The 27,114-nt window shown below is 32.7% G+C and overlaps 1 protein-coding gene across 9 annotated transcripts in view; it reads left to right on the top strand.

The window, feature by feature from the left end:
- LOC110995748 (high affinity cAMP-specific and IBMX-insensitive 3',5'-cyclic phosphodiesterase 8) overlaps positions 1–27,114 on the top strand; it is a 117,352-nt gene that overhangs the window by 56,760 nt on the left and 33,478 nt on the right. For 4 of the 9 annotated variants that reach the window (XM_022263053.2, XM_022263057.2, XM_022263055.2 and 1 more), the window contains 3 exons: positions 8,038–8,126; positions 22,141–22,206; positions 23,818–24,023. In XM_022263053.2, coding sequence (XP_022118745.2) covers positions 8,038–8,126; positions 22,141–22,206; positions 23,818–24,023 — 361 coding nt within the window. Of the gene's footprint in view, positions 1–5,212; positions 5,575–8,037; positions 8,127–10,345; positions 10,928–22,140; positions 22,207–23,817; positions 24,024–27,114 lie in introns of those variants that run through there. The other 5 variants (XM_022263049.2, XM_022263050.2, XM_022263051.2 and 2 more) reach the window with 2 other exon arrangements.

Here is a 27,114-nt window from a genome sequence, read left to right on the forward strand (position 1 = left end):
GGAACGAATGCAAATTAATAATAATAATAAAAGCGTTCGTTCACTAACCAAATACATAATTTTAACCAAAGAAATTGTATTATTACATACATGTTAATTGAAATATACCGACTTATCTCGATTTATTAATAAACGATTATCTTATCTTTTGAAACATACATAATATATACTACTGTTTGTAATAGGATTAATGTTTTCTTACAAAATTAACTATTAATTTTGTGTTACATAGGTTTGTTAAAAAAATTAACGCGCGTTACGCACGTTCAGAAATTATGTATATGTGTGTATGTATCGGACAGATGATGAAATATGTGTTCATAACTATATATACAGATTATTGCAGCCTGAAGTCAAGTAACCACGTACGACAGTGCATCTATTTAATTTATTATGTCACTTAAGGCAATGTGAGGTTTCTGTGACAAAAACAGGTAGATTAATAGATGTGTTTCATCACCGAATCTTATTACTGTATCTGCCATCCAACTCCAACCATCTGGTTATATACGCCAAAAAGACATGATAGACTTTCTAACAGTTGTATCTAATGACAACAATGATTCGTTTTCTGAAACAGCTTTTGTGTACGCTTTTGGTCACATTCGCATTAACTTTATATTCCGAAGATATATACGACCTCTTCGACCAATTTTATTTATAGTTAATTTCCATAGGAACATAATAATATTTTATTTAGGTCAAACACATTTTATTAATGAAAGAAAAACGACAAGCGTACATACAAACGTCTTAAAAATTTGCGACGGAGTAAATAGTGATCTATTGTAGTATGGATACTGCCTTGCAAACTGCGTAAAAATGCAGTTCTTCTCCGACAGATCGCCCAGATCTCATCAGTATGACAAGGCCTATTGAAATACACCTAATTAATTCTCACAGAAACTGACTTTTGGTGAAAATCGTACAGAAAGTCGTCGCGTAGTTTGACATGTGGCCGCGACTTTATTATAAAATATATAAGCCTTATATATCACGAATGTTGATGAATCGTCAAAATAAATCACTTTAATGCCAACCGCGTGTCCAGTCACGTTCCTTCTGTATCACTCACGACGGAGATCAAGAGATTTCGCGAGTACAAGACAGATTTAATCGTACGACCGCGGATTACATTGGAGATTGAGAAATATTTATATTTAACTAAGTATAGGAATAGAGTTTTGGCCTGTTGAGCAATGTGGTTTAGGCGTGCAACTCTCATCACTGAGATCGTAGGTTCGATCGCCGGCTGTGCACCAATGGATCTATGAAATAATATATATATATAATGTAGCGGGATTGTCTTAGCACAAAAACGACGTGTGTGTCAGACAGATCACCTACTTGCCTATTAGATTGATAAATTGAAATCTGAGGTCAATTCTAAAATTGTTGTCGCACCACTGACTTATTTATTTATAGTTCTTACATACGAGGAATTGCATATATTTTTTAGGAGAAAGTATAGCGATTATATATTGCATATGCAAAAACACGAGAAACTCTCGAAGCTCCAAAACCAAGTAGGAACGCGAAATGGGCAAAAATCACCCATACATTACTTTCGTAATGAATACTTGGCTGTATCAGAATAATTAATGGCATACAAAATTGTTGCAAATTTCACAGTACGTCGTCTTAATTGCTGTCTCCATGGCTTGTGCTTCTTTAATTAAGAGTCGAGCTGAAATTGGCCTTAATTAGACCCTTCAAGCCCTCTTCGTACCATCTGGCCAGAACTTTCAAGTTTTAGACACATAAATAGGCTACTTTGTAGTAGAATACAGTACAATTTACCAGGTGGGTGACGGCACTGACATTTCGGGATGACTTTGCGTTGTTAAAGTATTATTCAGATTGAATTTTAGGGCTGCAATAGTATCTATTGAGTTTTAAGCGTCTCGTGTTAAATTATTTAAATTTAAGTTTGAATATTCCCATTTCTCCAGTTGAATATTAAAGAAAACTTATAATAGTTGACGTAAGTTATTCTTGCCAGGCCGGCAACGCACTTGCGAGCCTTCTGGCAATGTGAGTGTCCATGGGCGGCGGTATCATTTAATATCAGGTGAGCCTTCTACACGTTTGCCTCCTATTACATAGAAAAGTGCATGCGTACAAAGTATACATGACAGAAGTGAAATTTCTTTGTAAATTGATTATTACTAAGGTAAAAGTACAATAGAAGATCATGTACTAGTAAATGATCACATCCTGTATTTGTAAATCTGCGTTTAACAGACCCTAAATTCTAATATGTAACTACTAAATAAATATCAATCAAAAGCGTGTATTTTTTCTCGATCTCCCTTTTTCGCTCCCTCTCAATCGCTCTCTCCCTTTTCTTCTATCAAACCACTGCATATCTTTGTGATGTTCCGTAAAAAATTTTTCCTCATGCGCCTACAGGAGTTTCGCTTTAAAAAAGTGTTTGAAATTGTTACCGTGCTTACCGTCTATAGCGAGCAGTTGGTACTATTGGGTTTCTATTGGGTTTAAGTGATTAGGCGTCCATGGTACCTCACGGACCGACCGTCACTGTTAAAAGTGACAACTAGGTATAGTTGATTTCCCAACATTAAATTTAAGGTTATATAAAATTTGTCGTTAAATGCAACAAATGCGTAAATTTTATTACTTTGCAGTTAACATATTATAAGGTCATATGAAACAGCATGATGGCCTGATTTTTTAGTTCCAGGCCTCAATCGCTAAAAAGTTAATTTGACGCTGAGTGATGTGATAAGGTTTTTGCTACCGTTGAATATTTTTGCTGACTGATTGTTTTATGGTCGGACAATGGAATTTAAATTATAAACGAATATTTGCTTACAGAATGAACCGGTAAATGTAATGTAAATATTTAATTATACATGAAATATAATATAATAGGAATATTTAATTTATACAGTGCAGTATCAAGTAGTTTTAAATAATCAAGTAGTTTTAAGTAATTTTATGGACAGACAGCGTAAATGAAAATAAAGAAAGCGTTATTTTCGGTAACTGAACTTGGTGTTTTGAGCCGTGTTGACCTAGTGGCTTCAGCGTGAGACTCTCATTCCTAAGGTTGTAGTTTTGATCCCCGGCTGTGCAATGGACTTTCTGTCTATATGCATGTAATATTCGCTCAAACGGTGAAGGAAAACATCGTGAGAAAACCATGGTGTGTATACATAGGAGGCTCAATTATCATGAATCAGGTCCAAAATTCTGCCCGAATCTAAAAAGACTGTGGAGCTCACTGACTTATTTATTATAAATTTTGGTGTGAATTTTGGGCCAAAAATCTTTCGTTAAATAAACATTAAAAATTGCATTTACTCGTATCGTATAAGTTTACCTACACTAAAATTGACTTAGCTCGCTGCGTCAAGTGAACTAACTAAAGTACTAACTCAACTAACTTTTAACTTCAATACAGTTGAAATATTCAATCGCCCTAACAAGATTAACTTTGACTTCAAATGAAATCACAAGGCCCCTCACAAAGTGTCAATAGTCCGTATAATTTTGTCTAACACCGGAATATTCCCAGTTACACGAAACTATCAAATTCTTTGACCTACCAAAATTCATTAGCATCAATCATCCTTCAAAAATCAGTCATATCAGATATAACAAGAATAACCCGAAAATTTCTACAACATAAGCTTTTTAGCTATAGCCCATGTGCATCAGTATACCTGAATCATAAATCGATATGAAGCTAAAGCAAACGGTTACCAAACATTGATAAAACCTATTATTTCCGATACTTTTCATTGAAATACATTTATATTTCTTTCATCTATTCACCTTCTAAACTGTCTTCCTCTTTTGCGTTTATTTTTCCTTAGGCACCAGTTCAATACTTTTTTATCCTCTTACCAAGGATTAAATATATATTTAGGGAAAAAACACAAGTAACATAGGTGTAAACATTTTTTTTTCTTTATCTTTAAATGTGGCCTGGCTTGACAAGGTATTGGCTTTATTTCAATTTGGATGTCAATCAAACATCGCTGTCGTCAGCTTTTATTTATATTTTATAGAGTAAAATACACATGCCTATTTTAAACATATTTATAGTAATATAATACTTTGTTAATAATAATATGATATATAAATAATACTATATATCAGAGTGTTTATGTCACAGAATGTGTTTAAACTCTTTAAGTGTTAAAGTAATACAAAAATAAATTATTACAGGCAATACTCTTTAGTCGTTACAGTGTTTTATAAAGATTAAATTTATGTAGAAAGATATCGTGGTTCAAGAAGAAACTCCAGATTATATTTGCATTACAATAGGTGCCCGATTGTAGTTTGAATTGTAGCGAATGTATGATCTGGCTAGCATGGATGCAAGAAGTGTAGTTGATCGAGTGTTAAAATAAAATGGATCTGACCAAATAACTTTATTTATATAATAAATTAAAAGCATTAACCTAAAAGCACTGAGGTTTTTATCGAAAGAGCTGTCAAATGTCACATAATTGATTTTTATAATTTATTTGTGCAAAGAAACAGGTGTTTCTGCCAAGATAAAATGACATATTTACAACTCGTAAGGTAAATTAAGGATGTAATTATCATTTCTGAAGTTAAAATTTAAACGAAAACCGAGTATGAATGTCAAAATTTCTGAAATACTTCTTTTAATTAATTTGCTTTTTCGTCTTACGGAATGTAATTTGAATTGCGATGAAGGAGTGTATTTTGGACATGATACAGGTAAATGTACTATAATTTCTTACTTGCCTACTTTGAGTTGTTATCAAAAATTAAAGTAAGCGAAAATTTCAACTAACGGAGACTGATATATGAAAATAATTTGGGTTATTTTGATAGGGTCTATGACTATAAATCGAAATTATTTAATGATATTCTAAGATATATTTAATTGTTTTAGTAAAAAAATCTCATGGTTACAATATTTACGAACTCCAAATATTCAATGTTTCATCCTACCAAGATAATCTCAATCCATAATAAAACATATTATTGATATAATAGGCTAACAGGTAAAACTTGAATTGGCTTGGGTGCCGCGGTTACCTAACATTCCGTTACGAAATACGACCTAACATTTAGCTGACAGCCATGTACCATCAAATACCAGTCTATCGGCATTTGTTTCTTTTCATTGTAATTCAATAAGCTTACGAGGCACTCGTCCACCCCCCTTCTTCGAACTACCGCCGTGACAGCCATTACCCAACCGGCAGTCTCACAAACTGTACATCGACATGTGACATTTAACGCGTGACAGTAAAGTCTATATTGCCGCGAAAAAAACATAGCCAAGTAAAAATAAATCGCACATTTGTTTACTCGCATCGCGGTGATTATCATTTACAAAATATAATATTTCTGGCTGTCAAATTTGCGCGCGAAGTGCATTCGTGTTTAATTTATTCTTTAGTATGTAATATTATGTGGTGTTAAACAGCGAATGAGTGAGTGGTTTAGTTTTTTTTTTCGTTACATAATTATGTGTAGAGAAAATGCTGGCTGGTGAGGAAACCAGTATAGACATAGTGCAAAGATGGTTACAGAGGCGCGGGAGTGATGACATTGAGACTGGTGGGTAATATTTGAATTTGGAATTCGTGTTTTTATGTTTTACACCTATATACTACAAAGAAGGTACGACACGATTCTACTATCTAATCGAATCCTTGATAATTGACATCTCTAATTGATAATGCCGATAATTTAGGTAGATGTCCGACACGTGGTAATAAAATACTGAATAAATTAAACTACGTTCACATAGAGCGACATTCGTATTTATCTGAAACTTCATTAGCGGGTATGATTAAATAATTGTTTGTTTGTTTCCTTTTGTAATTTTTTGAACCTTTTTGTAGTTAAATGTATTATGTATTCCATCTCTGGCTTATTATATATATTTATGTTAGCTGTAGGATTACTAAATAAATATCAATCACGATTTACAGATATTTTATTTGTACAAAATATTTCTGTTAATTTGTTGTACTTTGATTTTAAATAAAATAAGTATCATTATATAACAAATATTTAATGTTATCGCTCCAATTTCGTAAGCTTAATATAAAATTGATTTCAGTACCGTTATTTTTACGAGCACAAATTGCGAGTTTTGTAACTATGTGTAACCATTGAGGGGCAAAACGCGAACCAGTCTGGATGACCTCGACGATCTAATATAGACTCGACTAGCACCTGTTAAAACTAATAATTACACTTTTTATCACACTCAATTGCATCGTATAATTGCAATGAATCGCTGATTTACATTATTTTTACTTCATCTGTTAGATTGATAAATGCTCTTAATGAAATCGTTGCTTCCTGTCAAAATTGCATACGAACACCGCGGTAACAGACAGTCGCTGTTTTTTCAACATATTAACAACACATTTTCAACATAATATGAGTGAATGTTGTATGTGTGTGTATGATTACAAAGCTAAAACTGATTGGTTTTGTATTTCAGACAAGAATGTGCTTATGTTACAAGTAGTTCACTGCGTCAATGCATTAGTAATAATGCATACTTTAATTATTTTATTAAAATACGATTAGTTTAACGGGCAATCCACTAATAGTCCTATCTTCTAGGCATTACAAAACAAATAGTAAATTGCAAGTGTGAAGTTACAGAAAGTTTAAACTTATTTAAATTACAGAAAGCCATATATATATTGTTTAAATATATATACATAAGTTACACCTCCCCGCCGCCCATGGACACTCTCAATGCCAGAGGCTCGCGTGCGTTGCCGGCCCTTTAAGAATTGGTACGCTCTTTTCATCAAGGACCCTAAGTCGAATTAGTGGTCGAAGCAGCTGGTTCCACATAGTGGTGGTGTGCGGCAGAAATTGCCTTAAGAATCGCTTAGTTGTGGAACGACGGGCGCCGAGGAGAGACTTTCTTTATAAAATAATTATATTCGTTATTATGTTAATAAGTGGACTTAAAGGGATATAAGTTAGCATTACTGGCATTAGCTATAAATAACAATACTTAAAGGTGACAAAACAAAACATAATCAAAGTAAACAAAATACTATGATTTAACGATGTTAGTGTATAATTCTTTTTTTGATACCAACAAATAAATGTAAAATTAATCAATAAATATTCAGAAAACGAATAAAGGCCATAAATATTTAATTATTAAGAAAGTGTGTCATCTCCATTATAAAGATTGCAAGTGCAGATTAATTAAACTAGTTCTTATCGCTTAGTTTTTCTTAATAATTAATTGGAATGTTTTTTGACGTCCTATACTAAAGATTTAGCGAACATTTTAATTAGTCTTTTGACATTTATTACGTGTATTCCGTTATCAATCTCCTGAATGACTCCTCTTTTTACTAATAAAGGCTTGGATGTGAATTATTAAAGATTTCTCAAATATCTACAGACGCGTTAAAAACAATTCGGTTATTCTTCATATTATATATGTGATATATGAACAGTGCCGGCGTAGTGACTTCAACGTGAGACTCCCTGAGGTCGTTGGTTCGTTCTCCAGCTGTGCACCAATAGACTTTCTTTCTATGTGCGCATTTAACATTCGCTCGAAAGGTGAAGGAACAATATGTAATTATGTAAAATTAAAATTTATTATTTATTTATTCATTTCAGAAATACACACATTATCTTTCCAGCCTATGCCAATACGACAATGTGGAGAATCATTTAACAAAATATAATAATGTACATAAAAATTAAACACATAATATACACAATATCACTACTGTGAATTCACTCTGCGAACATACAAGTATGTTGACAGTATTTATTAAAAGTAATTAAACTTTTTTAGACTATTTTATACCGAAAGGGCTTTTTAAATACAAAAAAATAATTACTTTTCCTTCCTTAATACTATCGGTAAGCAAAATTGTTGGAAATCCACTCTAAGCGTAATTAAAAAACTTCATGTTTCACTTTCAGACTTTGCTTAGTACTTAAGTTACACAGCAAGTAATTTTAATCCGTAATTTTATTCTGATAGAAAAAATAAATACAGTCAAAACCGTTTCTTTGCAGGTAGTTCGAGTGGGTCTCCAGGCGCGCGCGCGGGTCGCCGCTCCTCCCTCGCTCTTACACCTGAAGATGAGCCTCTAGTCGATGTCGCTGTAAGTTTAAATATATTTTTATTCTTAACTACGTGTTAACCTAAAATTGTACAAGGGTTTATTATAATCTATTAGCTTGAACAATTGGTAATAAATTGCGCGCTTGTAGAAAAATTAAATTCTAGGCAGTTTTTGCCGCGCACCACCACTTTCTGGAACCAGCTGCCGACTGAAGTATTTCCGAACCAATTCGACTTAGGGTCCTTCAAGAAAAGAGCGTACCAATTCTTAAAAGGTCGGCAACGCACTCGCGAGCCCTCTGGCATTGAGAGTGTCCATGGGCGGCGGTATCACTTAACATCAGGTGAGCCTCCTGCCGGTTCGCCCCCGGTTCTATAAAAAAAAAACATACTTTATCTCCCTACATATGTTATATATAAATTAAGATGAAATTTGGACTATTCCGTTATTTTGATTATTAATCTTATAGATATTGGAATGAAAAAGTCTCACTGATGATATGACTTTATTGAGGTAAATGGACTGGAGGCGCACCTGAAGTCTTCTTTTCGGTTTTTGGTTGAACATAGTGAAGGTGCGCGGCGAAAACTTTAAACTACCTTTAAAAACGCTCAGTTGTTTATCTCAGTGGTATTTTTTATTTTGCCTTGACGTCTAAAAATTAAACAATACACAATTCTTTATTTTTTTATGTATATATCGAATCTACATCGGTCAACGTAAACATTTGATCTCAGTACTCATTAATATAATTAATTAATGAATTGCCAATAAGTTGATTTATATATCAAAGGTTGTATAAAAGCAAATAAATGATAATCTTAATTTAATAACAAATGTTTGAATTATAAACATTATATTCTATTTACTAGAGTGAAAGACAGTGAGTGTTCATGTTCTTCATTGTTAATTAAACTTGAAGTTATCAATGTGTGCAAACACATCATTGTTAAATGATTCACCTGAAGCCGTATTACGACACCCAACTGAAATTGGTATTGTTATCATGGACTTTTAATAGTCGTGGTTAAACGTGGTTGAATTTGAGATTACTAATCGTTGTGCACCATACAAAAGTGATCGTAGATTTTCTGTTAAAACATCGTGACAAATGGCATTAAAAAATATGCAAAATCCTATACATTATATTACCAAATATATTAATTTCGAAAAAATAAATAAATATTGACTTGACCTAATGTCCTGTCCACAGTGAGTCTCCATCGCGTTCGGTCTTGAGCATCCCCCGCTCCAAGTCTTTACGGCGCCAGTTTTGCCTGGGACGGCCACGGTTCCCCTTTCCTTGCAGGTTTTAATCTGCGTCTGCTTGGGGATGTGATTGGAATCCCTAATATATAATTATAGTAACATATATAATATTAAATACAGAATATCGCTGCGATGTGATGCGAACATAAAGATGTCGGTAGTCGGAGGCATCATTCGGTAAACTTAACGTCTTTGTTAACGGAGATCTGTGGAACAGACTGGTTCTGGCCCTTGGTATCGCCAACACATTGGCCTTATATCATCATCATCTTATATTATGATCGCAGATATCCATCAGGCCCTTACTGAGTTGAGTTTGAGTTTGCTTATAAGTTAACATTACATTTAATAATAAGTATATTTGCATTACAACGTTGTTTTGTCTCATCTTGATATCAGATAAATTCTTCTTCACGTGCCACTTTAATTCTAATGTTGGCTGTTAACAACTTGAATAACTGGGTATGTTGCGTTATTCTAAAAAGCTCCCCGGCGGATTGTTCCCACGAGAATATAAGTCCTATTTCACCATGCCTCCTTCTGATAGAGGATCTTTGACAATCTGAGACAAATGTATGTTTTTAATTTATATTATTTTTATTTATTACTTAAAATGTGTTGACTTCGATGGCGGTTCAGTCCACTCATTAACGGTCCTGGCTGGTTTTGCCTGTATTTTATTATAAGCTGTACCACCAATACTAGTAGGGCTCAAAAAGATTTGATCTTTATAACAAAAAGCCAGAAGTATTATATTCCCATTTTGCAATGCATGAAGTGTGATGTACACTACCTTAGAACAATTTAATCACGATTATTATTTATAACGAATTGTTACCAGTATTTAGATATGGACAGCTATGGCATCAAATAAATATTTATCAGTAATCAGTGCCGTAATAATCGCTGATTAAATTAAAATAATGTCCTCTTATCACATTTTATCAGAATTACTGAGCCAATTAGCCTCAGTCTTATGGAAATCTCTATACAGTTAACGCGCGAAGTATTCAAAGTAGTGATAGTGCCATAATGTGTCGTGAATGTTAAACGAACTAATACCTAAACTCCTCAAATCTATATAGACAGTAAATAAAAGCTGCGTATAAACGGCTTATAAAAGAATTATTTTCGTATATAATGTGCTCATTGAAATAATAAAAATGGAATACAAAGAAAACGGTGTAATCGAGGAGAGTGTTGCAAAAAAGACGGGTTGTTGGGCGAAATTCAAAAGCCTTTTCGACGATCGAGGCTTCGATTTGGAATACGAGTACAATAATGGGCATTCCGCAAATATTTCCACAAATAACACAGAGGACGGGTATAGGCGATTAGAGGAGAGGATTTCTATAAGTACAGAGCAGGAGATCGTCAATAATGATGGGGACTTGAGTGGGGTTATTAATTTTTATGAACAATTCGCGGCAATAAGCGATGAAGTGAAAGAGGAGAGTGCGGAAATGCGGAGACGTTCTTTGGCTAGAAAACGTGTATCAATGAGACCGAGTGTATTATTGACTAATATACTTGAGGAGTCGGCTGATAACGAGTCTGATAAGCCTGAAGAGGTGAGTATTGTCTATGACACTTACTGGAGTAATCTCAATTCGTTAACGTTTATTAAGACCGCTAGGGGACTTTTAGAAACTCATAAAAATCCAGACTTAAGAGTATCTTTTCTTCTTTTAGGAACATGTTACTAGACATTTACAATATTAAGAAAACAAATGGTTCGGAGTTAGAACGCACGTCCTAACACTCAAATGTTTGAGGGTCGGAAGCTTAGCCAATAAATATTACAAATTACAAAGAATTCATGTTTTGTTATACATGCCAAAGGGTTTATAGATTTCGTTTCGTAATAGGATTTTCTTCTTACCATATAAGAATCCAGCAAGCTAATAAATCCAATACCAATAAAAGCCGATACAATTAAACAAAGTTTTTATTAATCCGCTCCGATTTATTAATTAAACTTTTAGCTTCATAATACTTATTGGAAATCGTCACGCAATTTTTGAAAGTTGAAATGATTATAGATGAGGCATCTGTTCTTTTAATAAAACTTATGCAACTGTCCAACAGTTACTGAAGGTTCGTAGCATTTTATTGTCGAGAACGACTTATATAAAAAATATAATAAAATTAAAGATCATCAAATGTCGTGTGCAGTGGCTTCACCCTGCGACTCTCATCGCTGAGGTCGTAGCTTCGATCCCCGGCTATGCACATCATTTAACATTCGCTCGAACGGTGTAGGAAAACATCGTTAAGAAACCGGCCATAAAAAACAAAATTGAAGGCGTGTGACAAGCACAGTAGGCTGATCATCTATTTGCCTATTAGACAAATGATTATAAAACAAAAAAAAATCTGATGTCATCCAACGGAAAATTAATAACAAAATCATTACCCATTTTTACTCATATTGCCACGTAATTTAATATCTTATCTTTCTAATGAAACTAACCTGGCAACATTAAAGCCTTCATAATACCTCAGAATACTTTATTAAATTACATAGTGAAGATCCATTTCATCATACTTCTAAGAAATACTCTTACAAAGGCTGCATTTCTTTATTGATACTAACATCGATACCTTTGAAGCCTTAACTCTGTCGGGTATTAAATCTCATTAGAAAACTACGACGAAATACAATTTCAAGTTTATTTGTACTATTGTTATAAAATATTTTTGAGGGATGTTTTGATTCTCTTTATTTTAATATTAATTTTATTTAAACATTTATTTTCCTGACGCCATTGCTAATCATTAAAGACCACATTAGGAATTGCAATATATACTACACCAAAATTAATGTATATTAGATATTATTGATTTTTATTTAAACGGATTAAACAGTACTTATCAAAAACTGGATATATTCGATAGTGGGCTGATTTTCAAGAAAGCTAAATTTTTTTCTGCTAAACAATTTTTTTTAACATTAATGTTTACCTTAATTGTCATACATTTTAGACAAAAGAAGAACATATACCGTAGATATAGAATTATATATTATGTGGTAAAGATGAATAAATAAATAGAAATTAAATCTTGTCAATATTTTATAAAAATTAAGTTTATTTAAAATTTCTCCCGATGGATCAAACCAAATACACATCTATAAAAACATACGTATTATTTCTGTGAATAAAACTTTGTTTAAATATCTTTAATTAATACTCATCTTGTTTGATGTTCTTACGAATTTCACGATTTCTGACACTTTCAAACTAATTTGCTAAATTATTGTTGCTAAAGTATTTCATTTCACATTTAAAGCGTTCTCGAATCAGGGAGACTGACAAGCGATCTAATAATATAAATCATATTTGTTTAAATGCGAAAGTCCTGTCAGGCTATGAACTAAATTACAGTATAAATAATATAAATCATTGCTAAGGAACAAATATTTTCCTAATAATTCGTCATGTTTGGAAAATATCCGAGAGATATCGCTTTTTAAATCTTTCGGCCCGATGTCTAGGCGAGGTTGCCAATCTTTGAATAGCCACTACAACATGAAAGTGAGGCAATGTCGCAAATATATAACATGCGACAAAGATTTATTGAATTTTTCTCAAGCAAACCAACAAAGACAGGATATTGCAGTAGATACTTACGTACCGATACTGGTCAATATTGTCTTTCATAAAATGGAAATACTGTTATTATATACTCATATGAATTTCCTGTAAATACTGTTAGATCTTGGGTTGAAATAACAATATTTTTGATTTTGAATATATTGATTTTCTGTTTTCATATAAATCTTTATCCCACATAACAATACAGTGTGGGCAGTCTCTTGAGACCTTCCCACTCGTCTGATACGAAAATATCTTGATTCAAATATTTATACCTAATGAAACTTATCATACGTTCGACAATTGTGTGGCTAATAATACAAATAATCAATAAAAAGAGTCTAGTATAGTATAGTATAGTCTCAATAATCTAGAGATTTTTTCATAAAACAGGGTGTGAAGGTTCATCTGTTTTTTGAAAACAGATATATTTTCGTTAAATAATTATAACTACTATTGTTATTTCAAAATATTTGAAAGGCATTAAAAATGTTTGCCCAAATAAAGTTGTTTGCAGTTTTGGTGAATTTATTTAAACGATTCGGGGGAGAGCGTGACTTGAAAAGTTAACAGGAACGTGTGCGCTTTATAGTCTAAGATCCGGGATTAGAAAAATATACCCTCATCTGTTATTTAGATGAGAAAAAAAAATTATAAGCTGATTTCAATGTCATACTTATAAAAACTTATAAACTACGAACTTATAAAAACAACTTCTGCCATCATAAGACTGCTGCAATTAATAGTAATTAATTAACAACTAATTTATTTTTATTTTTTTCTTTCTCATGTTAGTTACATGTAGTATTATGATGGCAGAGGTTGTTTTTATGAGTTCATGATATTGAAATTTGCTTATAAAAAATTGTTTCATCTAAATAACAGATGAGGGTATATTTTTCTAATCCCGGATCTTAGACTATAACATTCTATTATTTCCGTCATCTTATCTTCTTACGTCATCTTACAATATTAAGTGACCCAATGGAACTTATCCTAAGTTCAAACTCAAAGTTGTCTATTAAAAGTATTAAGGTAGATTTTAATCAATATTATTAAAAAACTGTGCATATAACATGGGAAATTTAAGATGCTGCGAAATTTTAGCCAGTGTTCATTACTTTGCGCAAAGTTTTAAGAATCATTATGTATGAACGATAAATACATATCAGACTGAAGAACTTGTATGCAATTGATATACTTGAGAAATACTTTTTATGGCTTCATCATCAGCCCTTTTTGGTCCATTTCTGGACGTAACCCTCCTCCATTTTCCTTCAGTACGCCCTAAAGTGGGCTCTCTGCTTTCACTGGGAACCTTTTTCCGTGGGCAGCCGTGCGGTCTTTTGTTCTTCTGACGCCACCATTCTTGGATGGATTTTTGGCGCAAACTAGCTCTTGTGATCTCTGGCAGAATGACCAGTGCTGTGGAACACTGTGCTTCTCAGCATAATACTGAGCTAGGACAACCACAGCACACACGCTTTACATACCTGAAGCATACCTTATTTTTTATTTTATTTTTTATCGTTGTTATTTTTCACATTTATGTGGGTGTGTTTTGTTAGTAATAAATGTAATGTCTATGTTTACATGGTTTACTAGGGGAGAAAGAGATTGAATTAAATTTTTATATGCATAAATAGTAAAATGTTTTGTCTATATGTTTTAAACCTCAGAGCAATAAACCTGCGTTGTTGGTATATTTGGATATATGATGTCGAATATTTTTAAGAGGTATATAAAAGATTCGAGATAATTTGATGGTACATACGATACAGCTCATTACTCGATCGAGAATTAAGAGTACTCCATGTACCTGGTTTCAACTTGCAGCGTGCACACTAATTACTTGTTTTAATAGCTTCATTGGAAGCTTTAGCTTAATTAATTAAAATATAATTAATTCCTTTTGTAATAAGTCTCGATTTAACTTGAATTCCTCTTAAAGTTCCTTGAATTCATTATTATATGTGATCTAGATCGGTTCGCATAATTAAGGTATATTAATTGCCGTGACTTCATTTATACTTTTGATACACATAAATTTTTTGTTTACAAGTACTGTTATAATATTTTTAACAAAAATGTCGGTGTTTTTGGTTGTCTATCACATATTTAAGATAACCCACCTTAGTTATAGTGATCGATTTTGTATAAAAAAATGATTTAGTGATCTGCCTGTTTAAGTTTGTAAAGTCACGGAATTTTTATACTACACTTTTTAACCTCAAACTCAAAATAACTTTAGTCATATACCTAGTTAACTTTATTCACAAGTACACTTATGAACGTCAACATAAAAAAATATAAATTGATTCTTTTACATTTAGTTCGCAAGTCAAGGACGTATAACGGGCAAGAAGAAATGGCAAGAAACTATCCGCTCTTTTTAATCGCTGAGATTTGTGTCCATGGGCGGCGGTATAACTTAACATCAGGCCTCCTGCCCGTTTGCCCCCTATTCTATAAAAAAATACAAGTTATTTCAAGTGGCACAAATCAATCCCAAGGATTAGGAACATTTAAATATAAGTCAAATTTATAAAAAGCTTTATTGATTAATTTATGTTGTGGTTAATTATCTAATTTGGTTTGGGAGTTTTTTGTATAAATTGATACAATTTCCATATAAGGAGTGGTTTATCTTCTGGAGCCTAATTGCCCGTACGCTTAAATTAGTTATGTTTCGAATATTATACTGGTGAAAGTCAGCATTTGTTTTACAATCGTTTATATTTTTCGTACATACTCACTATAGGCTTCAAGAATATGTTGACCCAATAGACCCAATTTAATGTCTTAAATTTTACCTTTAATTAAGTATAGTACAATATTGGTAGTATAATACACACATCGAATTACCGATGCCAATTGAGGATATGCGATCTCTATAGTATCAGTGCTCAAGTAGCAAATATCTGCAGAATTGCTTGAAACTCCCACGTGGCGAGGAGCTCACGTACAAATCTCTAGCAATGAATACTGAATACGTTTCACAATCCTATACCTTACTTAATAGGCGATACTGCCCCACATTTAGATTTAAACGACTTTGTTTTGCAATTCCTTGCTTATGCTCATAGGTATTCAATCTGTGGTTCGAATAGATGCATAGATTATATAAAGACTTTTGTTACCACATACAGTATAAATGTCTAGAGAAAAATAAAATGCACACAGTAGGTAAATAACATTATAATGTAAATGGCTGGTGTGATTTCTATTTGATAGTTAATGCCAAGGACTTCCAAGTTTTTAATTGGAATATCATGCAAAAACAACAAGAGATACAGTTTCTTTTTATCATATAAATAAAAATACAGCGAGGAAAATATGCAAATGTAAAACGGTAAAGCACCAATTTCGGTTTTCGGAGGAATGGTTTTAAATTAGTTGGAAGGCTATTGCCAATCTTACAGATACAATCAGTTCGAACCGTCTGCGTCTTCGTAACTTAAGAGACACCAAATGTTTCAAATTCCACTGTATTCCACTAAAGATGGTGTTAAATAGCGTAAAAAAAATACTTTACTAAATAGAATTTTGAATTATTAGTATAACTTTGATTGGATTCCAATAAAATTCTAACAGGCGCAAGTGCCTAATCTAGAAATGATTAAATTTCTATTTATATTTAATACCTGGAATAGCAGAGATAACAAATGGCACGCAAGTCATGTTAGTCAAGTTAATGCTGTAGATGGTTCGTATATTATTCGCCTACAAAGCTCAACCTTTTGAACTGTTGGTGCCTAGAATGCAAGGCGTAGAATAAGAAGTGTTTTAGTGAGTATCACTCACTCAGTTTTCTGCCTATGCCTGAGAGAAGGCCTATTGTAACTCAAACATTCCGGAAATAAATTACAAATTCGTAAACAGGATTTTCTCTTGAGATATTTTTTATCTTGTCTGTAATAGAAATGACCGCCATCATGTGTATGATTTACTATGCGTATTAAAAAATAATGTATAGTTAAAGAGAGAGTGCATTAGAAACTCGGATTCCCTATGTCGTGGGCAGTTAGTCTTTTCCATTTGACATATTAACTATACAGGGCGTCCCACGGCGATGCCACACGGAGGGAAAGTACCTTAAATATTAATGATAGGATATTTTACTGAAAGAAGACATCGTTTAATTTTTAATAATAAGTAGAACTGCATTCACAGATTTTTTAAAAATTTCCTACCTCAACCGGGAATCGAACCCGCCAAATGTGACAGTAAAATTACATGTATTTTATAATAGCGTTTGAATGGGCTACTCATAAGCATTATTTTTTCCTTAGTAACCTAGCATATTAAATGAAACTAAAAACATAAAATTTTACATTTTATTAAAAAAAAATTTATCAAATGCTCAAAATGTGATCCGTTCTGTTGTATACAAATTCTCACTCTTTTAATAATTTCTCTCCCTGTCGATTTACTTATTTTTGCATGGTGGATGTTTGAAATAATACGTCTAAGTTCATTTTGTAACTCCTGCACACTGTTGTACCGGTTCCTGTAAACTAAATATTTTTTTTAATGAACATTTTCCTTCCTGGATCGGCACTTTTGGACAAATTAGATGGCCACCGAGATCCCCAGATCTAACCCCACTTGATTTTTTTATGGGGTTATGTAAAATATTTAGTTTACAGGAACCGGTACAACAGTGTGCAGGTGTAAAATGAACTTAGACGTATTATTTCAAACATCCACCATGCAAAAATAAGTAAATTTTTTTTTTATAGAACAGGGGGCAAACGGGCAGGAGGCTCACCTGATGTTAAGTGATACCGCCGCCCATGGACACCCTCAATGCCAGAGGGCTCGCGAGTGCGTTGCCGACAGTCAAATCGACAGGGAGAGAAATTATTAAAAGAGTGAGAATTTGTATACAACAGAACGGATCACATTTTGAGCATTTGATAATTTTTTTTTTTAATAAAATGTAAAATTTTATGTTTTTAGTTTCATTTAATATGCTAGGTTACTAAGGAAAAAATAATGCTTATGAGTAGCCCATTCAAACGCTATTATAAAATACATGTAATTTTACTGTCACATTTGGCGGGTTCGATTCCCGGTTGAGGTAGGAAATTTTTAAAAAATCTGTGAATGCAGTTCTACTTATTATTAAAAATTTAACGATGTCTTCTTTCAGTAAAATATCCTATCATTAATATTTAAGGTACTTTCCCTCCGTGTGGCATCGCCGTGGGACGCCCTGTATACTACTGTACTAATAATTATATAATAATAATACTGTATTAAACTTTATAATTAAATATTATTTTACAATAACCAATTTGTCAAATGAATTAATACATTCACAAAAGAGAGAAGAGTTTGCTCTTCAATGCAGTTAGCACGTTATGTCATAGATATTATGGTAATGTGAAGTGTGAACAACGATGAATACTCAATCAAGCTTCGTAAGGTTCAAGGTCGGCCGCTGAATTACGCTTAGGATCTTTGTAATCTGTAATCAGTTTTTAAACGTTTAAAAAGTTATTGATAAAAAATATATGTATATGTTATTAAGGACTAGGAACTCTCAAAATTACTTCAAGAGTAAACTACTTGAATAACTTGTTGCCCGCTGAAATATTTCCGAATCAATTCGATTTCGGGTCCTTCAAGCAAAGAGCGTCCCAATTCTTTAAAGGCCGTCAACGCACTCGCCAACCCTCTGGCATTGAGAGTGGCCATGGGTATTATTTGACATAAGATGAGGTTCTTGCCACATTTGTAGTGATTAACATTTAATTATTCAGCGCATGCTGTGTCAGCCTGTAATCAATTCGGAACTATGATACTGCAAAAATCTCAAATTAAAAATGTGTTATTGAGATGCGAGTCTGTCAGCTTTATTAGTAATTAGTTCATTAATAGAATATTTCCTAGTAAAAATTTATAGGATTTTTTTCAAACATTCGTTTTTTAAAACATTGCCCAGCCTACGTTCTATTTTCCACTTACCACTTTTATAATGTACTTAAAAATAAGTAAGTAAAGTTTGCTTTCATTATTATTTTGTAACCTATGTAATAAGAAAAAAAACCTCACAAACTCAGTTGGTACTGATTAGGATTGGACGATTGAAGTATCAAAGTTGTGTAAGGTATCGTTAAGCTCCTTTATCCCAAGAATCCTGTGGGGATAGCGTTGAACCTTCTCACTAAGTGATAGAAAGCATCGCACTTTAGAAGCTTAGTATAAAACTTAACATGGTTGAATTCTTAGTTTTTCTCAAAGTATTATGTCTGTCAGTGTTGCTATGACATCCAAAGAATGTTAACTAGAATTACGTAGCGTATGGCAACCGAAATCACGTCAACCAATTATTATGCAGTTTAGGTCAATGACTCCATTTGCAAGACGGTTGCGAATTAAATTATTTAATACGTTTAATTGGAATAATAATAGAAATAGCTGTATTTTTCAAATATTGTTTGGAAATTTGAAATGAAATTATCTCCGTCGTTATTATTGAAATGTATAGCAGGTGATTAGCCCCAGTTGGGAATCGAATTCGTCAAATTATAAGTCAAAAGCAAAGTCAACAACTTTTTACTGACTGTTCACTTATTATAAATAAATAGTTAAGTGACTCTGAATTTACATATTTCAAGTAATAATCAAGAGCGAAGAAAGAACGAACGAACTGGCAAGAAACTTTGCCACATTGGGAGACATTTTTAATTTACAATATACTTGCAAACTGCAGTTACACCCTACTTCACATGACATGAAATATTATGATAAATAATTATTATTTATTTATTAATTCGAGCAGGCATTTTACATTATAGTAAGAACAAAACGCAAACATATCACAAATACCTACACCTCTAGTCGTTAACTAACAAAAATTAATAAATTACGTCAAGCATACATTATATAAATATTAAAATCTGACAGTTTTCAACCGGTTTACTTTCTAAAAACATATCTATTTGATCGATAATTTAATTAATAACTATTTGCATTAAATTCAAGTACGATAATCTAGTAGTGAAAGGATTAATTACGATTTTAAGAAAAAACATAACCGGTTACAACCATTTTAATCGTCTTATTTAAAAATTAGTTTAAGCATACATATGTCAGTCAACCTGACTAACAATATAACGCGTAAGATTACTCTCGTTTAACCGATTTTAATAAAGTTATTTAGTTTTTGACAAATCATTACTTGAGAAATCTTCACGATTACATGGGGAGAATACCGTGTTATATGCGGTACTTTTCTTTATATTATTCAAGGTTCTACTACAACGAATACTGCGAAATTTTACACCATCAGTCTGGCATTAAAAGCCATGTACTGACACAAATATCACATTTGGATTTAAAAAAAGACACCAAATCACTGATTCTCACATCATTTATTCAAGCAATCGCTCTAGTACACAAGAAATACATTGAAAGAAATCACTAATATCTTACTTTCCATTAATTGCCTTTCTATTTGAGTTCCGTGAAAGTCGACTGGGTATTGGCAGAAAACGATGCGTGGGACAATCCATATTAATATTTCTCTTAAATGAGCAGCGTTGGCCTAGTGGCATCAGCCTGCATCTCTCATGAGGTCGTAGGTTCGATCCCCGGCTGAGCACCAATGGTTTTTTCCTAGAATATTGAGGGAGTAGGGTGTAATGTCGTTGAGCGCGTCGTAGCGAGAAATACGGCCTGCACATGGCAATACAGGCCATGGTGTCCAAGGCTTTTACAGCCACTATAGTACCACGTTTTATTGTATACAATAAAGTGTATAATAAAAACGAGTGGAGTAGTAGATACACAACGATTCTGACGTTTTGCACTATCTCATTTTATCAAAAGTATTCAAATAGTCATATTAAGGATATAAAAATGTGATCAGTTCTTAGATTAACCGATAACGATACGATTTTAAAGATCGATCAGCTGATTATGACGTCGATTCTTTTTTGATATGTTGAATACGTCATTTGATATATTTTTAACTTATCTATAACTTATTTAACAAGAAATTTATATTTACATATAAATCGGCTTAAAGACAAAATGCAGAGTTGTAAAGTATAACTTGCCCTAAGGAGACAGATATATGACACAAATAGCTTTAAAACTTTTACAGAAAACACGGTTTTGTATGACATAGATTATTACATTGTTTGTCATAACCAACAAAAATCAAATACTTCTATTGAACAAATTCGACTTCGGGTTCTTTATGAACACAGCGTCAATTCTTAAAAGGCCGGCAACGCACTCACGAGTCCTCTGGCATTGAGAGTGTCCGTTATCCCCTGTATGATAAAAAATCGTTTCAATCCGAGTAGGTACTACACATTTAAACAGGGCTTTTCTTGAAATGGCTACTGAAGAAATGTCAAAATGATTTTCAGTTTTGTTAATCTTGTTTGCAAAACATGTAAAAATTCGTTTTTTTGATTGATCAAACGATAAAATATGATTAATGAGCTGATTATTTTATTGATATTCAGCGTTGTGTTAATATAGCACTGTTTCATATTACAACACTAATTCAATGGCCTCGTTTAGCTTTGCTATTGCTGAAACCGTCTATTTTAATATTGTTGATAGTTAATTTAGTTTTTTGTAAGGCGTATTTTCGTATTTTTTTTTATAGAACATGGTGCATACGGGCAGGAGGCTCACGTGATGTTAAGTGATACCGCCGCACATGGACACTCTCGATGCCAGAGGGCTCGCGAGTGCGTTGCCGGCCTTTTAAGAATTTGTACGCTCTTTTCTTGAAGGACCCTAAGTCGAATTGGTTCAATATAAGTATTTTATTACTTTTGCTTCTTATTTAGTTTATGTTCCTTATTTTTATTAGTAGTTCTGACAAACAATGAAACAATCTAAATTATACAAAACCTTTATTAACTAGCCAAATACATATATACAGCTATTTTTATAGCAAGCTAGTTATCAGCAGCCGTTCTTTTACGAGCTAATATTCTCCAGCAAATCGGGTTCCTTTTCTTTATGAAAAGTTAGGAAAAGAGGACGTCAACTCTTTTCCTCTCCTCTCTGTGGGAAACCATTCTGTTTTTGACCTCATTATATGCCCAGTCCAAGTTCATGCCTTTATTGTTTTAAAGAAAACATTACATAAGTTAAAACAATGTTAGTAGAATGTCGTCATTAACACGTGTTTCTTACAACAATTCTCTTTGCAGAACAGATCACCACCACCAGCGCCAATTCCGTCAGCAATCTTCTACGCACCGCCGGAACCTCTAGAAGTAAGTTTTTATATAAATAATTATTATATATATCTTTTGCTCATCGTATAAGAAAGTAAACAAGGTATTAATAATGTAAAAGAAGAAATAAACTTAAAACGTAATTTCATAACAAAGTTAATAATTTTTTGATTTTTACAACTTCTCCCAATTTCTTGTTTTGTGTAACTCGCGTATGTGTGTGGGTGAATGAGTGAGTGCAATATGTATGTGCTTTGCTGGAATAAATTGTTTAATTGTGATAAATATTACGGACATTTTCCCCGGTTAGGTGGCATAATTTGAAGTCCCAAAAGACAGACCAAATTGAAGCGGATGACATCGCAGGTCACACATAAATTTATAAATCTCATCCCCAACATACCCCTCGCTATTTGAATTTATTAAAGACTAAACGAGGGTCGTCTACTAAAAACAAAAGATAGGGAATTCCAGGCATAATTTTTTTTGTTTTTTATGGCTTTAAGCCAGTTTCAAGGAAACTACACGCAAGAAAAAAAACAGGAAACAAAGGGATACGCTAGTTAAAAACATAATATTTACATAAATATTAAATGTTAATATTATTATTGATAATGAAAGAAAATAATACAGCAAAAGCTAAAGGAAAACACAGGAGATTTTAGTCGCAAACGAAATATGTAATAATTGTAAGGCATTCAGAAAGGCATAAAATGTTTCAAATTCGTAATGAAATTTTCTCATGTTGTATACGATTTTTGACAAATTTACTCCATGGATTTATATCTTAAATGTCCAGTGAATTCTTAATGAAATAGAAATTACATGTAATCTGTGCAGATTACATGACGGCATCGCCGAGTGTGGACGTGCAATTTGCTTAATCCACGTTAATACATAATCTCCGCTTACATGTATTTAAAGTCCTTTACATAACATGTTTATTCATAGCATTAGTGTCAGGTGGCAGAGAAAAAAGAGGGGTTGAAATAGTGTCAATGGTTATACTTAATTATATTGATTCTACCTTATCGGTTTAATAGTTTTGTAATTTTATTAATATTGTAATTGATATTGTAATTAATATGGTATAAACTAATGTAATTTTGAAACATAAATTATACTATAAGTAACTAGAAAACGCAAAATTTACAATCATGTCGGCAAGCAAATAAATATTTTGTCTTATTATCTAAGTATATAAAGTAACCAAACATTACAAGTTTTTCGAAATTGTTAAATTAAGTGTACTGTGACTTATTTAGTAAAAAGTGGAAGAAATAATACATCTCTTTTTTTAATTATATTCACGTTATAATAACAAAAAAGCCTTTATTCGTCGGCTCTGTTCCATCTTTTTCCACCTTTTTTTATTTTGTGCCATTGCCATCCAACTTCTTCCAGCTACCCTTTCGATCCCGTCGGCCCATCGCTCTATTGGTCTGGCCTTGTTCCTGTTGTTAGGTCTAATGGGGCAACTGTATATATGCATAAATAATTATACTATATATATTTAATACACAAAACTTGTTTTCGCAGTGTTGACTAGTTCTTAAACTTTTGCACTCAAAATATTTGAATGGTGATAAGTGTATATAAGTCATCAATATATTGACTAAATATGTGTTTAAGAATATACTTAATTTACAGTTACTATGCGTGTTCCCCGAACGTGCATCCCGCGTGTGCGCCGCCGCCTGCAATGCAGTTGCGCGCGCTGGCGGCGAAGCGCGATCCGTGCGAAGCGCACGGGAAGCTCTGGAAGCTTTTCGCAGAGATCTAGAAACGCGGATTCCGCATGTCGTCATTGTTGATGCACGGCAGCCGCAAATTATGGATGCTACCTTATTAGCTAGGTGAGTAGTAGAAACGAAACATGTATATTTAAATGTGAAACTTTTAATATTAAAAATATACAAAGCGGTGTTTACATGATCGGAACTTTGTTCATCTCAGATTTTAGAAATGCCAATCTCTTGTCAGCTTTTGATAAAAATAATAGGAAACAATGTTGTTTGCCGGAAATAAAAATGATCGAATAGCTATATACAAAACATATAAGAAATATTAGCTCCGAATAACAACCAAAATTACGTATTTATTTATGTATATTCTTTAAAAATAAACCCGTTTATTAAAGAGTTCAAAATATAGTGTACGCAGGTAGCTGTTTTAATTTCATACAGTGAAGCGCTTTCTAGTGGTCGGTTCACCAAAATAATTCTAGCTACAAAATCTACCATCGCCGTAACAGGTTGAATTACAGTCTATTTGATATTACGAACAATGATAGTCGATTTCTATTTTGTTTTGAAATAACATCGTGAGACGGTAACCAGTCTTGCAGGTATAGGTTTGAAAGTCTGCCTTTCAAGAAAATACTGAGACTTAAAAAGGAAAATAATTACTTAGAATAAATCGTTTTAATTTAAAAAACTCGCATATTTCACAGTTGCTATTCTACAAATTTTAAACTACCAGTAAATCTAAAATGCTTGCCAATATTTCTAAAAATAATAATTTAGGTGTGGTGTTTCATATTCTACCCGCTGACATTATGTTAATTTAATATTAGAGAGACATAATAATTTGAGTAATAAAAATTATAGGCCGCGTAATTTTATTTCGTTGGCAATTTAATTACATCCTGATGCGATGTTTACGAGAGCCCACAACGTTGTCAGCTATTTTCAACCATAGCATAAATCGAAAATTTTCCTAAATATGTGAATACACACTATTTTGTTGTAGCAAAAAGTAGCATTAACCTTTGGTTTACAATTACTATTGTAACAAAAAGTTTATACAAAAGTCATAAATATATTTTATTTTTAATGTTGATCTTGTTGATAATCTGCATCTGGTTAGCGCCGAGCCTTTTTAATTTCTCATGTCATTTCCGCACGTGTATATCCTTTGTATAATATCTTTCATAAGTATATGATTGTTCTCAATTAACATGTGTAAGAAAACTAAAAATAATAAATAAAATATACACTGTAAAAAAACTTTTAAACTGTCTTAAAAAATTGTATTTTATTTATAATACCAATTTATATTACAAATTTTAAACGAAAATGAAGGAAAACACACTTAAAATAAAGAAAATGATTCTTTGTTACATGCCTTAATGAATTGACAAGCCATTCATAATACCTATATATTTTTTTATATTTCTCTAAGAGATTCGCGACGACGTAGATTACGAGTCAATAAATATTATCTAATTCCACTACTTAGGTCTAAGTAATAATTTCCATTTCAAGTTGGATAGTAATTAAATAAATTAATATTGTGTAACAGAATATGACAGAACCGTTTATTATTAATTCTAACAGAGGTGGTCAAATAAGTTAGATATATTTAATATTAAAAAAGTAAACCAATTATTAAAAGCGAGGTCGCTTTTTCACCAAGCCTTAACAAAGCAAAACGTCAATTAACGTCTTATTGAGATGGCTGCCGCTGACTGCAGTTAATCTGCATCTATTGTGGGCATAGATTAATAGACTTTCCATGATGGGACCTCGTTTATCAACGACATATTGACCGATATTACAACGAGGCTTTTGAAAAGAGCGTTCTAGTTAACTTGAATTAATGATCTGTGGGACAAAGACGCTTGTCAAGTCCACCTATATACGGAACCGTTCCTGGGTCAGGGGAATATTCACATAAAACATTTTATACTAATATGATGTATTTCGCTTTAACTGTGTATATTATGTTATTTTATTTAACGATTATTCAGTCCAATAGTCAATGTATTCGGTAATCTGCGGTGTATACTGTGTCACAAAAGTTAAGCTCAGTAAAACATCGTTTATTCATAACCATGATTACAAACAAGTATCTTTAAGACGTAGCTGGCTACCTAACCAAACGATTTTGTATTGAAATGTACGGTTTTAAGGTTTTTGCCCTGGTTGTTTCAGTACAATTTTTTTTGGATAAGTTGCCAGCGTATTGAGATTCTTCGGAAATTCGAAGATGCACTATTTTGACATTGGATGATAAAGCTAAAACCTTTCCGTTTATTAAAATTAAAAGCCTTGCGAGAAAAATAATAAAAACCTAACAATTTTATTTCAATTTATACTTATAAAATGAAAATGAAACCGCGTTATATGCAAAAGAGTATAAAAAGTCATCAACTCGCCTGTCAATTAACATATACTCTAAAGACTTATTACATCCCTATTAATACTTTTCCATTAGAATATTAAACTGCGACAACGCCCAGTATACGTAAATCTATGAATTAACAAGTAGTCTTTGTTTATATTCATAGTCATGTTAAACCGGAAAATAATCTTATTTTCGCATGGTGAAATTTACATTTTTTTTTTATCAAAAAGTCATGAAATTGATAATTATTTAAGGCTATTTTTATTTATAACGTCTTAAATATTATTTGAATCGACATATTCGCCGTCATGATTATATTCGCTTTCGATTTTCATACACTTTTCTCAATAATATGGAAAAAGTGCATCAACATTGGAATCAGAACCCTATTGAGCTACCGCTATTGAGTATTACAGAACACCGACACAGGCGTATGCATGCATCCAGGCCAATTGACCGATGCGATGGCACCAGCTGTACCAAGATCCATTCCACATAATTCATGGCAATTGTGAGCCGATTCCACGGCTGATTGCGTGGGCTACGCTGATAACGTGTACCGGTCTAGTCTGCTGGTAGCGTCGTAGAGTTTTAGTAGTAAAAGCTGTAAAGCACAGTAGGGAATCACATAACCCTCCACTACAACGCAGACCTGCCACGGGTGCATAAAGTGACCATTTATACTTTGACTCAACACGGAACATAAGTTTAATTTAGGCCAAGGAAAACAAACATTTTCAAAGTTATTTATTTAGAAAAAGTTTTTTGGCTTAAAAGTTACGAATCACATATAGGTAAGAACAAATTTGCTTTAGTATA

Source organism: Pieris rapae, chromosome 1, assembly GCF_905147795.1.
Source record: "Pieris rapae chromosome 1, ilPieRapa1.1, whole genome shotgun sequence".
Taxonomy (NCBI): Eukaryota; Metazoa; Arthropoda; class Insecta; order Lepidoptera; family Pieridae; genus Pieris; species Pieris rapae.